The sequence below is a fragment of the Falco rusticolus genome, chromosome 14 (assembly GCF_015220075.1).
Source record: "Falco rusticolus isolate bFalRus1 chromosome 14, bFalRus1.pri, whole genome shotgun sequence".
Classification (NCBI taxonomy): domain Eukaryota; kingdom Metazoa; phylum Chordata; class Aves; order Falconiformes; family Falconidae; genus Falco; species Falco rusticolus.
The window spans coordinates 9652525-9664904 of record NC_051200.1 but is presented as its reverse complement, the minus strand read 5'-3'; the positions used below and the strand labels follow the sequence as shown (position 1 = coordinate 9664904).

At 41.2% G+C, this 12380-nt stretch overlaps 1 protein-coding gene across 2 annotated transcripts in view; it reads left to right on the top strand.

Moving 5' to 3' along the window:
- The window catches only part of AFF2 (AF4/FMR2 family member 2), a 351298-nt gene extending 340229 nt beyond the window's left edge, over nt 1-11069 (top strand). For both annotated transcript variants that reach the window (XM_037408027.1, XM_037408026.1), the window contains exon 21: nt 1455-11069. In XM_037408027.1, coding sequence (XP_037263924.1) covers nt 1455-1576 — 122 coding nt within the window. In that variant the 3' untranslated portion in view covers nt 1577-11069. The remainder of the gene's footprint in view (nt 1-1454) is intronic.
- The last annotated feature ends 1311 nt before the right edge of the window (nt 11070-12380 follow it).

Genomic DNA, 12380 nt, shown 5'->3' with positions numbered 1-12380 from the left:
AACAAAGTCCTATTCTTTCACGTATGAATTTAATAAGTGGCTTCAGCACTTGTAGCTTTTTCAAGAAATGTTGAACTGAAATTGGGCTTTAAGGTGAATTCTCAGTGTTTAAAGCAATTATTATCTATTTGAGCCTAGGATAAGATCTCTAGAATGCAAGCAAGACAGTGCATTATTTCACTTCTAAATGTATTGATTTTATACTGGAGGAGGGCAATAAAAGACAGAGGAAGGAAGATTAAAAGTAACTGCTGGCTGCAGCATCTTAACATGACTGGTGATAGCCCTAAGCTTTCATTCTGCTTGCCTCCAGCCAAATCACTTTGTGCTGTGATACTGCTGTAGCTCCCAAGCTGACCAGGGTCAGGCTGTCAATACTTGGACAGAAAACCTCAAAGCGGCACTTACTTGCTGAAGAAAGTACTGATACTGATTTTGTACCCAGCATCTGCTCTCCCGAACTGCAGCCAATATACTGTTAGCTGGCTGAATGCCATGCGCTGGATTTTAGATAGGGTAAGGGTGTAAGGACTCAGCCGCTGGTTATTGTGATTGTTGGTTGTTATCTGAGCTCTGGGGGGCTTTAGCTGAGAGCGGGCTCCCACTTGCCTAAATATAGTGTCAGTGTTGTCTATGTGGGAATGCCTGTGCACCAGGGAGCAAAAAGACAAGCTGTAGGAGAACAGAGGAAACAATCCGGTTCTCCATTGAAAGCATTTACGAAGGTCTGTTGGCCCTAACAGGGTTAGTCGTTCACCCAGACAGCATCTAACACTTGGCATAAAGTGGTGTGGTGTTTCCTATGTCTCTCTCTTTACTGACCTCCTGTTAACCCTCCCCAGCACCAAATCCCAGTAGCCTTACCCATCTTTTCTTTCCCCTTATAGGTTCCTGTCTCCTAGATGATATTTTCCTGCTGCATTCCCTCTCTCCTATTCCTTCTTCCCTCCCACCCCACACACATCCCCTGGGGCCTGCAGGTGCAGCAGAATGAACAGAAGGCCAAAACTGCTGCAACAGCAGTAACAGAGGTTGGAGGGTGGGGAAAAGAGCAAGCAAGGTCTTCTGCAAGACCCAGACTAGCTCTTCATGCCCAGGAGAGGGTGCAGCATGGAAAAGGAAACGCCACAGTTCACTGCCAGCTATTTAAATCATGCAGTCAGCAAACCTAGGCTCAAAAAAACTGAAAGTGCAGATCGTCAGAGCTAAAGTAAGACCATTGGCAACCACTCTTACTATGTTGTGGTTGACTGCCAACATGGATAATCTAATTTGGTCTGTTTAAATATATTGTTGCCTTTGTTTAACTTCTTTCCTACCAACCATGTGCTCATGTGTGCCACATCCTGAGAACTCACTAATTGCACTGCTGCTACTGAGTGGGAAATCATGGTAATACCCGTATTTCTGTACCATTGCCTGAAACAGTGACTTCTGTTTCTTGTATATTGCAGAATTCTTTGTAGACCTGGACTCAGTGATGGGACCCTTAACACAACACAGCAGTATGACCAATCTGGTTCGTTATGTTCGCCAAGGACTCCACTGGCTCCGCATTGAGGCTCATTTGTTGTAGTGACTGCTGCCCTGTTCATAACATCCCCATTCTTCTACCTCTACCAGCGCAGAGACGATCACTGGTGGAATTCCACTCATTTTTGGAAGTTTATTCATGTAACTTCATTTTTATTGCCTTTTTTAATATCCTATCTATTGGAAGTAGAAGTCACCATAAATGGAACTTATGACTCAAGAGCAGTATGTGTTGTACCATCTAATCATTTTCGACAATTTTCTATTCCTTGTGTCTCCTGGATCCTGCCATCCTTATGTGCTTTATGGAACGGTACATTCCCTGCAGTATTGTTTTAAGTCCATGCTGCCTTCAAGTGAAAACAAAAAAGCACTTTGAGAAGATACGGATTCCTGAGAAATAGTACAAAGCGTCTTAAATATTTGAGGGTATATATGAGAAGTCCCTTCTGAAATAAATTAGTAGAAGTTATAGCTATTCATTCAAACTCATCTTCTGAACCTGAACCAAGCTTTTCGACGCTTAATTCTGGCATCATTACATGACACAGTACATTCCTAAGATTTCATACTTCCTATAGGCTTAATCTCTAAAAGAGAACATTGACTATGTTACAGGTACATAATGTAAGATCACCAAAGGTGTTAAGAGGTAAAAGGTTGAAGGAATGCCTCATTAAAGAGCGATGACACTATGCAATGAGGTTTTCATATTCCATTCTTCCTGTTTATTGTTGGCTTAATTTCAGCAGGCAGCAGAATTTATTGCAGTTTTTAGGCAATTTCAAAATATTAGCTTTCATAGTCTTATCTACCATTCCTATACTAAATCTGTGAATTTTATTTCAGTTTTACTGTTTAGTCTGAAACAAATACTCATCCAAGAATTTTCTTCATAGAACAATCTCTCCTTGCATAGTGACTCAGTGAAAGCAGATTTTAACAGGACCGCTACACTCTAAGCATTGATATTGTATGTAAAAGTCCATTAATAAGTGTATGCAGATTCTTCATGAAACTCTCTAGTTTAACTAACCAGCTACTGTTGAAACATTATAATTCCATGTGGCATCAATTTTCACCTGTTTTGTTCATTTCAGAGCATTAGAAACAAACAGTATTATCTTGCTATCTTGAAAACAATGTCAAATTAAATAAAATCACCAGATTTACCCAAAAGCAATATAACATTTGTTTAATAATGGCCATGAATTCTTCAGTCAGATTACCTATTTTCCAAGCTCTGCATCTGTTTACCCATGCTGTCATGTTTTGGACCATTCCTTTAATGCGTGAATAATAATGAGACAATTCAGATAGAATTTCAAAGCAATTGTGAATAAATTACACCATTTCACATTTGCTCTTTCCTCTTCTTTTTTTCCCCAGTTATAAACTGCACTGCTCTTCTGGTGCCACTGCAAGAAGCGCTGGTGCATGAAACAAAACAAAATGAATTTATATCAATAATTCACAAGACTTTAAATGGTCTCATCTCATTCTTGATATAACGCCTGCATACCTTACTGAACTGTAAATTCCATTTCTATAAACAGAAAATGCTCATAGCAATGTAAATATTATTCTGTCTCATCTCATTGAAATAATACAATATGTGTATTAAATGCCATCCAGATATTAGTTAATTGCAATTACCTTCTGCTATATAAACTTGTATATCCTTTAATCTGGTGAGTTATTGGATTCTACTCACTGGGTTGTGACCAGACAAATAGAACAAATTTGCATTTAAAAGGTTCAGACTGTTACAATTTTTAGAGCAGGCCTTGGATATTGGCAATAAGAGCAGTTTAAGGACTCTGCCCAATGCACATTTCAGACAAACATTACTGTTGCTGTTGTATATTAGCTCCCTGTAGTACTACCTTTTCTTAAAAAACAGTAATTCCTAATATTTCTTTCCACAAAACTGTATTGTAAATGTAGCCAAGGTGTGTCATTAGAGAAATCATCCAGTTAGGTTGTCTGCAAAGGACATTTGCAGAATATGCACATCCTATATTATCTGCAGGTTCCTGCTCCTGAAGTGGTCAATACACTCTCATCTGTTCTCTGAGGGTTTCGGGAACGTGGCTGAAACGTGAACCTGACCACATTTGTCACGATCATTCTGGCCCCAGTAGCTAATGAACAAAACCACAACAGTGAGAACTCTTCAGAAATGTAGATGAAAGGTGGTTGTTGACAACACCTGAAGTATTTTTTTTTTATTTTTTTTAATAGGGTGGATACTTGAGATGAAGTGGTATTGGGGTGGTTTTGTCATAAGCCAGTTTTCCATTCTTTTTGCAAGATCTCACTAATGAGATTCAGTAACTATTTAGTCTAATTAAAGTGCATTGTCGTCACTTGTTCCTTTAATGTAGACTGAAATCCTAGACTTCCATGCATTTATGAAGGATAGCGTCTTGAAATACAATCTTCAGACGTAAGACTGTTTAAAGAGTTAGCTGCAGCTACTCGGTAAAGACAGTGTGTTATCTTTCCCCTGTTGTTTGCAGTAAACAGACACCTATCTCTAAATTTACCCCAAGTTCACAATCTTTTGCTTAAACAGCTTAAGGAGTTAGCCCACCTGATTTTGTATCCCGTGACTTAGTTTGAAATGTATGCTGAATCAATGGCATGATTATAATAAGTCCAGCAGTCAAATCTAGCATCACAAGCCAACTTACTATTTAGCCATCCTGTTTCAAAAGCAGCTTAGAAACAAATTAAATATGGGGAGTGAATTGCTGTCTTATCCCTGGGGATGATGCTTCTTTTGGGTTAGTTATTAAGGATTATTGCACTTTTACAGGCACTATATTCATCTCATTTCAAATGCCAACATGTCATCTTCATGGAATCATTTTACCCCTTAAAATATTACTTCCAGAGGAGTTAATCAAATGAGATTGTTTCTTTGTTTCAATCCATGGGGAAGCAGCATGTGTTTGCTTGGGCATTTGCTATATCTGCTGTAAACACTGCCTACTTCAGGCATTCAAACTCATGAACCCAGCACCAAAATTTACAAGATTGGCTTGAGATCATGGGATTTTTTGTTTAAATAAACCTTTTTGGTTTTGTTATTGCCTTCTGGATACTGAGCTTTGAGACTGATTTCATGACATGATTTCAGGCATTTTTCAAGCATGCTGAGGGCCAGAAATGACACATTTGTTTTTAATAGCGATAAATTGGGACAGTGATGTAATCTCTTGATTTCTGCAGCTGGGGTTTAAGAAGGACACCAAGCTTCAGAAAAAATTGCCAGAGCTGACAAGACTGTCATTTGTGTCCCATGCTTCAGGAGCAATATCAATAGTTCAGCGGTGAAAGGAGCGTGCCAGTAAAGGGCTAAAAAGAAGCATTTGGGAGCTCCGTTGGCATGAGATCCAAGGGCAGCAAAGTCCTCAGTGCTCAAGTGAAGCATTTACATAGCACTTAACCTCCATGTCAAGAGCTGCAGCAGGTCTTAAGTGAAGTATTTGACAAGGTGCAGGCAGAATATGCTGCTCTGAGTGCAATGAGTATCTCTAGCCATGTGATGTGTGTTGGGTCCTTGAGAGCAGGGATCAGAGGCAGAGCCTGAGATGCTGTTTCCCGTATGGACCATGTTCCCCTAGGCAATATCCCACTGGTCACGGATCTCAGCCATGCTCCTTCGGCTCCTTTCAAAGGACAAATTGCCCTTCCCACACTTAGCAAGCTAACAGTGTAAATGGTTCACGCTGAGCTTGAATAGCTGGGTTTGGCCCAGTATTTGTGCTTTTTATTTTATTTTATTTCATTTTGTCTTATCCTTTTTTTTTAAAGTCATTCTGGTTTAGTTTACAGCCTTTTTGTTGATAGTGTTAGTGGCAACTTTCACAGCTTGCTTCTTATAGCTCAATTTCACTTTTGCTTACATGGTCTTTGGACTTTTAACCATTTACATAGTCTCTCTGTGAATATATTGTCTAATTTATAAATTATCTCCTTTGAAAGACAGGGACAGGTCTGTTGATATCAGTGTGGGGTTCTTTTAAGAATAAAGATGGAGATCGTCATTCCTCCTAAAGAAACAAAATCTGAGAAACTGAATCTGGACCTTAATTTCTACGCTTTTTTAATTTCACAGATTTTATGTTGTTCTTCCATTATAGCAGTTTAGATTCACTGACAAGTTTTTAGGTACTTTGGAAGAAATGTTTTCATTGTAATTTTATCAGTATTTAATGCTGTCTAAATCAAATTATTAGTTTTGTGAGTGCAAGTTAAAAGACAGCAAAAATCGGGCTGGTAAGGATTCTGACTTAGGTATTAATATACTTGTTTGCTTTGAGTTCAGGAGAAACTCCAGTACGCACAGTACTGAAGCGACTGTGTCTGTGTCTGTGTGTGTACACATACACACTCACACACGTATGGATTTGGATGTGGATTTGCAGCAGAAAGTCCTTGGTCATTACTTCATAGCACAGGAAAAAGAGATGCAATAGCCATGAAGGGAAAACACTCTTACCACTGCCGAGTGGCAGCAGAATTATTAACGTGTTGCTCTGTAGTTTGTGTATAGTCCTGTTTGCGTCTGTTGTCTCCTTGCAGGCAATGAACGCATGGCAGAAAATAGAAACATCTCTGTCATCTTGGTCCTGTGGTCCCTGAAGTCAGTGTCAAAACTGAATGTGGTGTCAACGTATTATTTTTCAGAAGGTTGTCATTTGCAATAGACCAGTGTCTTGAAGTTTTGAGAAAGGCAAAATATGTCACAAGTCACCAAAGAAAATTAATTTGTCATTTTGAAGCAAGTGTAGAAATGCGCTGCACGTGGGCAGGCCCGCTGGCTGAGGTGCCATTGCAAAGGGCCTTTGCCTCTCGCAGCATCTCTCTGACCTCACCGGAGTGCGCTGGGAGAGAGGCAGAGGGGATGAGGATGAGAAGCCAGTCCACTGTCCTTAAGACATCTTCAAGCTTTACTTTACATATTGTTTTATAAACACAAATAAACCAAGTCTTCTTAATGTTGGGAGGGCTCAGTTCCTCTGTTTCTAATACTCCTCCTGGACTTCCATGATATAGCCAGACAGTGATACGTATCACTCGGTAATAGTGACATATTTTAGACATATCGCTTGAATCTCGTAGCCTACATGTATAGGCTAAAAGCTCAGTTAGGCTCTCCATTATCGAAACCCCTCTGCTACTGAATGCAAAACATTCCTGCCTGACTTACAGAGTAGCCGTCTTCTCTACAGTGTTCCTGTCAGACCTGCCTTTCTGATGGACTTGGTAGCTTTACTTCAGCCATCCTGTGTCAAAGATGTTTTGGCTATTTCTTTTGTCTTCCAAGATCAGTGATTCTGATCAGCTCACACCAGTTTAAACCCATGGTGGTAGTTGTTGAAGTCAGAAGAGATTGAGTTCAGATCTTGTGTATATCCAGGGGGATCCTGTGGCTCTGCAGATAGAAATGAGAGGAAAATCAGGTGCAGATGAGTTACTGCCTAAAGCTGGTGTCGGGTGAGAATCGCACCTGGCCTCATCAGGAGGCACTTCAACAGAGTTACTATGAAGATAAGCTGTGCCAAGAACCACGGGGTATGTAGCAACATCTCAGGCAGCTCATTGACACTGTAATCATCTTAGGCAACAGTAAAGATGTGAAGAGTGTTTTAAAGAAACTGGGGCAAGTTGGTGTGGTCTGGCATTATGAATTTAACCTGAGTGTGCTTCTGGGGAAAGGGGATTCATTACTGTTGAATTACTGTCATTCATTATGTCCCGCCAAATAACACCTATACCATGGTATCCTACAGAATCCGAATATGGCACCATCCCATCTGATTCCTTTCTCCACCTCAGGGTGCCACCACATGTTGCAAAGAGCTAATGCTTGTCACTGCCCTGAAGTCACCATGCAGTTAAAACATTTTTCCCTTACAACTGCAGCAAGGACCAAGGCCAGGGACCCAGCAGCCAGCTCAAGTAGCGATGTGTGTACTCAGTGCTTTGGAGAGCAGCCGCAGAAAAGACCTGACCTTGCCTACCACAGAGCTCCCTGAGCCCTCAGCTTGCTCATGGTGTTGGACTACTACAGGTCTGCACAGTGTGAATCCCCATATAGCCCTGGCCACGGTATTGGTGTGCAGGAACGTGTTGGGGGACCAGTGCTGTGCCCAACAGGGCTGAGGGACCCCAGCCCCACTGCCTGGGTACAGCAGAGCTAAAGACCTAAAACCAAGGTCTTGGTCCTCTACGGCTGCAGGTGGGACTTGGATTTGAGCACTCACTTTTACTTGCACTGCACCTGGAAACACCAAATGAGCTGACAGAAGTGGTGCATGCAGTAACATCATAAACCTAAGGCAATATTCACTGTATGCAGAATTGCATTTTCAGTTGTAGTGTCCACAGGACCACTCGTGCTTAGAGGACTCTAGCTGAGTCCTACTGATGCCAGTGGTAAAAGCCATGTGAGTGGATGATGCGGCTGTTTGAGACTTGTTTTCTTCTTTGATTTTAACTGAGTTCCCTGCTATGCAAGTTCTGTAAGCTCTCTTTGCTGGATATAAGTTTACTCACAGTTGTGTGTCACCCTGTTGAAATTCCATTGAAAAACCCATCAAGCAGAGATAGCCCTAATTTCTACTCAGTTATTTTCTTCTCTGAATTAGAAGGAAAGTCAGATTCTGAGGTGAATTTCATTGTTTTAATGGACAAGAGTAACTGCAATGGACCAAACTGGGCTAAGCAAGTGTAAAGTAACTTAGCTCAGCTTGTGGAATTCATGGGACCAAATTCTGCTGTCATATGGCAATCATGCAAGTCTTATGGAGCTTGCTGAGCACCGTTTATCAAAGGAGAAGCTAGTTAACAAGACTGGCATAGCATTACTGGAGTTCAGTTGATTGGGCCAGAACTTCAGTTGCATTAACCCAATTAATTCAATGGAATTACACCGATATTTGTTCTGGCTGGGCATGCACCCCACTGAAATTATTTCAAGGTCTCTGGACTAGTGCTGGAATAATTGCAAACTTGCTCTTCAATCAGACCATATGTTGACTCAGCCCTTGCTCAGGGAAACCACCACTGACTTCAGTGACAAATAACGTGGAGTTACGGACATGAAGAAGCCTTGACCCACTGGCAGGAGGCATTTACCCTTGAATTTATGAATGAACTGAACAGCGGATAGCAACACACATGCTTTATTTATGACAGAGGTAGAGTGCAAGTTCCTCAGCTGGTGTAAACTGATACAGGAGTACTGATATCAGTGGAGTTAATCCAATATGCACACATGGAGGAGTAAACCCTCTAACCCCAAACTAATTTTTGCCAATATATCTCTATGCAGATAAACTCCCAAAGCTTTTTTCATCATGCCTTTTTTACTGATCGCGCCAACGAAACGATTAATGTACCATAATCCTTGTCTGTAAGGAAATATAGTACTTTGCAAAGCTATGCAGTATAGAGCACATCATAAAACTGCTTTAGACCACAGAGTCTGGAAAAGTGTTGTCAGAAATGAGACTAACAGCGCAGCTTTTTATCTGATGTCGATTACACTTTCACCTTGCACTTCCACCACTGAGAGCTTTACCTGTGGACTGAATGACGGTTATATGTTTCTGATGACTGTGGGCCAAAGCTTCAGCTGATGTGCCTTTAAGTAGCTCCATAGATGTCAGTACTGATTTACACCAGCTGAAAAACTAGTCCTCTCCCTTTTCATACTGTGCTGTATGCCCTAATACAACTTTATAAACACATACTAAAGCTGAGTATATATTGAACTGTTCTGGTTCAGCACCAGACAATACCGGCTAAAAGAACTGGAGGGTAATTTCTGCCTGCCATCTAGGCTTGCATATGTTTTGGTTTTAACTAAAAGGCATGTTGCAATTTCATTACCTCTGAGTTTAAATATTTACTGGCATCAGCTTGCACAGAAAAATGGCAAATAAATTCAGACGTGTCATAAATGCTCTCAGTCTAGAGATGGAGTCTGTTACTTTAGTTCAAAGACATTGCAGCGGGCTAAAGTGGTTTTTCTAAGCCAAATGTTTTTTGTACATTTAAAAGTCACGGCAAATATTTATCTAGGCCCGATTCTGCCATTCTTCCCCTGAGCACCCTAATTGGCAGGTTGCTCCACTGAAGTCCACAGGAGTAACTGTAAATTAGTGCTCAGCACACAGATTGCAGAATCAGGCACCGAATATGTTAGGTTGATGCAATCAGGAGTTTAATTTTAGCCATATGTATCATTTGAGGACGTTTCAAAATTATGTACCTTTTATCCAAGCTGACAGTCCTTGTAATTCCATGAAAAATTGTATAATTTATTCCTGTCTGTATTTTTGACATCTCTGGATTGCATATCTTCTACTGAATCTTAAATGCTGTTTTTTTAAAACCCGCATTCGAAAGGTCTAGGCCATATCATTACAGAATATGAAAACGAGTCGAAAGATCTGGTTATTTTTTGCTTTGGTTTTAAGCTCTCCTTTGATTTGTGTTTTGACTTTGGCTGTGGTACTCCTGGTATTTTAAAAATGGCTCAATTCAATTTGCGTTACTTCCTGTCTTCTGGGGGGAAAAAAAACAAACAAACAACAAAAAAGAAAAAAAAAACTAAATACAACTAAGGTTTAGGAAAAGTAATCCTGGCAAACTCAGTGGATGTTTTCTCTTTCTAGTTGTCTTGGTTTCTTAACCTAGCCATGTGGGGAGTAGTCTAGTATGCGCGTTCTCTTGCCCACCATTTCTGGCTGTTCTGGCAAATGCTACTTTTTCCTTTTGCTCCCCCCACCCCCCATTTGTGTGTGTGTGTGCGTGTGCGCATGTAATCAACCAAAATATCAGGAAAATTTATATATGCTTTCTTCTGGCTCCTGGAAATAGAGCAACATTATGACCTTACGGTCTTCCAGCAAAAGTCAGATTTAATTTCTGCATTGCAGTGCAACTGAATTAGCTATTGGAATTAGATTATGGTTTACTAAATGGCCCTTTACCTTACATTCTTACTTTTTATTTACTATTGAAGTACCCTTTTTTTCCTCATGTGTGCAGATATCATATCAATAATCATTGCAATTCCACAAAGTGTCTTTGTTCTGAACAAGCATGTTATTCTTGTAAAGTTTTAAGTATAAGTTAAGATGTTTTGTACAGACCAAGGTAACTGTTAAAATGTCAAGCAATTACTGAAATGTTGTATAGTTATAAAAGTTTGATTTCTTTTGCTTTATATGTATAAAATTGTATCTTGCCTGTTTTGCTTTGTATTTCCAGCGTGTTGCACAATTACGCATTTTGTTTACATTTGTTCCTTCTTCAGAAAAAAAGAAATAACAGTAATACTTTATGTACAAACATTTTAAATGTACTTTTGTTGTTTTTAAACACAATGTCTCTGTATAAATAATATTGGTTGAACTGGTACATTTGTGTCTCTCATAGAGGGATTAATTATACTGCCAGTGCATTGAATTATTTAAAAAAAAAGGTAAAATAAAATTTTTATGAAAATGTAACCCATTTTATCACTATAAATTATTCTGTCTTCTGCTATTTTCTCATTCCCCTCCCAAGATACAGTAAGTATGGTACAGTAAGTACTGTTTGTGGGAGAGCTGTCATTGGTTTTAATTTTTAATCAATGTGTTTGTGTCATTGTGGAGACTTAAAACGACTTGATGTTAGAAAATAACGTAGCGCTGATACCAGCTGTGAGGTAACAGGATCAATAGTGTGTTTTCCCCATCCCCGAGGGGCCTCAGCTGCAAGTCGGCAGCCTAAATCCTGTCTGTCCCAAACCCAACCTAAAGAGCAAAGGAGCCAGGCTTCAAAGGCAGGATTTTTTTGGTTGCTGGCTGACAAGCAGCCCAAGGCTCCAGCGTGACTAAAGTGGTGCAATTCAGCGTGCTGACCCTCTGCACAGGGGTGCATTTCTTCCCAGGGGCTTCCCGGGATGACAAAACTAGAAACGCCAGGTTTTATATCATCATTGCAGAAATAGCTCTAAGAGCCTGTGCCAAGAATACCAGCTCAAAAGAGATGTAAAAAGCTCTCAAGAGATGCAAAGCAGCATGTGATGTGGCTGCCCAGCGCCGGGCTGAGTGCTCGGTGCTGCTGAGCGTGGAGCAAGTGAGGTCAAACCGCCCGCCGGGGAGGGACGCACTGCCGCGCTCCCGACACAAAGTCCAGCTCGGGCCGCTGTCTCTGAGCAAAAGAAGCCGTCACTGCGGTTTGCTGTCCAGCCCCTCGCACTTACGTTTCTGCTTAAAACCTTTTCATCTTCATCTGGCGGATTGGGAGCTCTGGAGGCGCAGCAGGAAGGCAGGGCCAGGGGGCAGCTGGCGGGGATGTCTCAGCCCATCGGTGCCGGGGAGGGGGGGCGGTGAGCCCAGGATGCAGATGGTGTTGCAGAAGGATGCTCTGAGAGACGTCCCAGTAGCCGTTGGGCTGCGTTTAAGGCTGACCATTTATCGTAATGGCCTCCTTAAACAAAGGGCCAGTCGCCGATATCCTCCAGTTCTCTGCACTGCTCTGATCCCATGGAGCTGCTTAAAGCTGTCCGGTCCAACGAGGCTGTGGCTTTTCCAGTGTCCCTCATCCTGTTTGTGTAAATAGTTACATGTGAAGAACATGCTAGAGCCCCAGCCCTTCTTAGCAATGTGTCACTTCAGAAGAAAAGCTGGAAAGGGGCGTTTGGAGCTTATTGTGTATCACATGTGCCCATTTTGCATTCAAGGAACCAGAAAACATCCTCTCTGAATATCTCAGACATCTTTTGGGTCAGTGGGAGGGAGGACAGGTCTGTTGCTGCCTGCACCATTCATTCC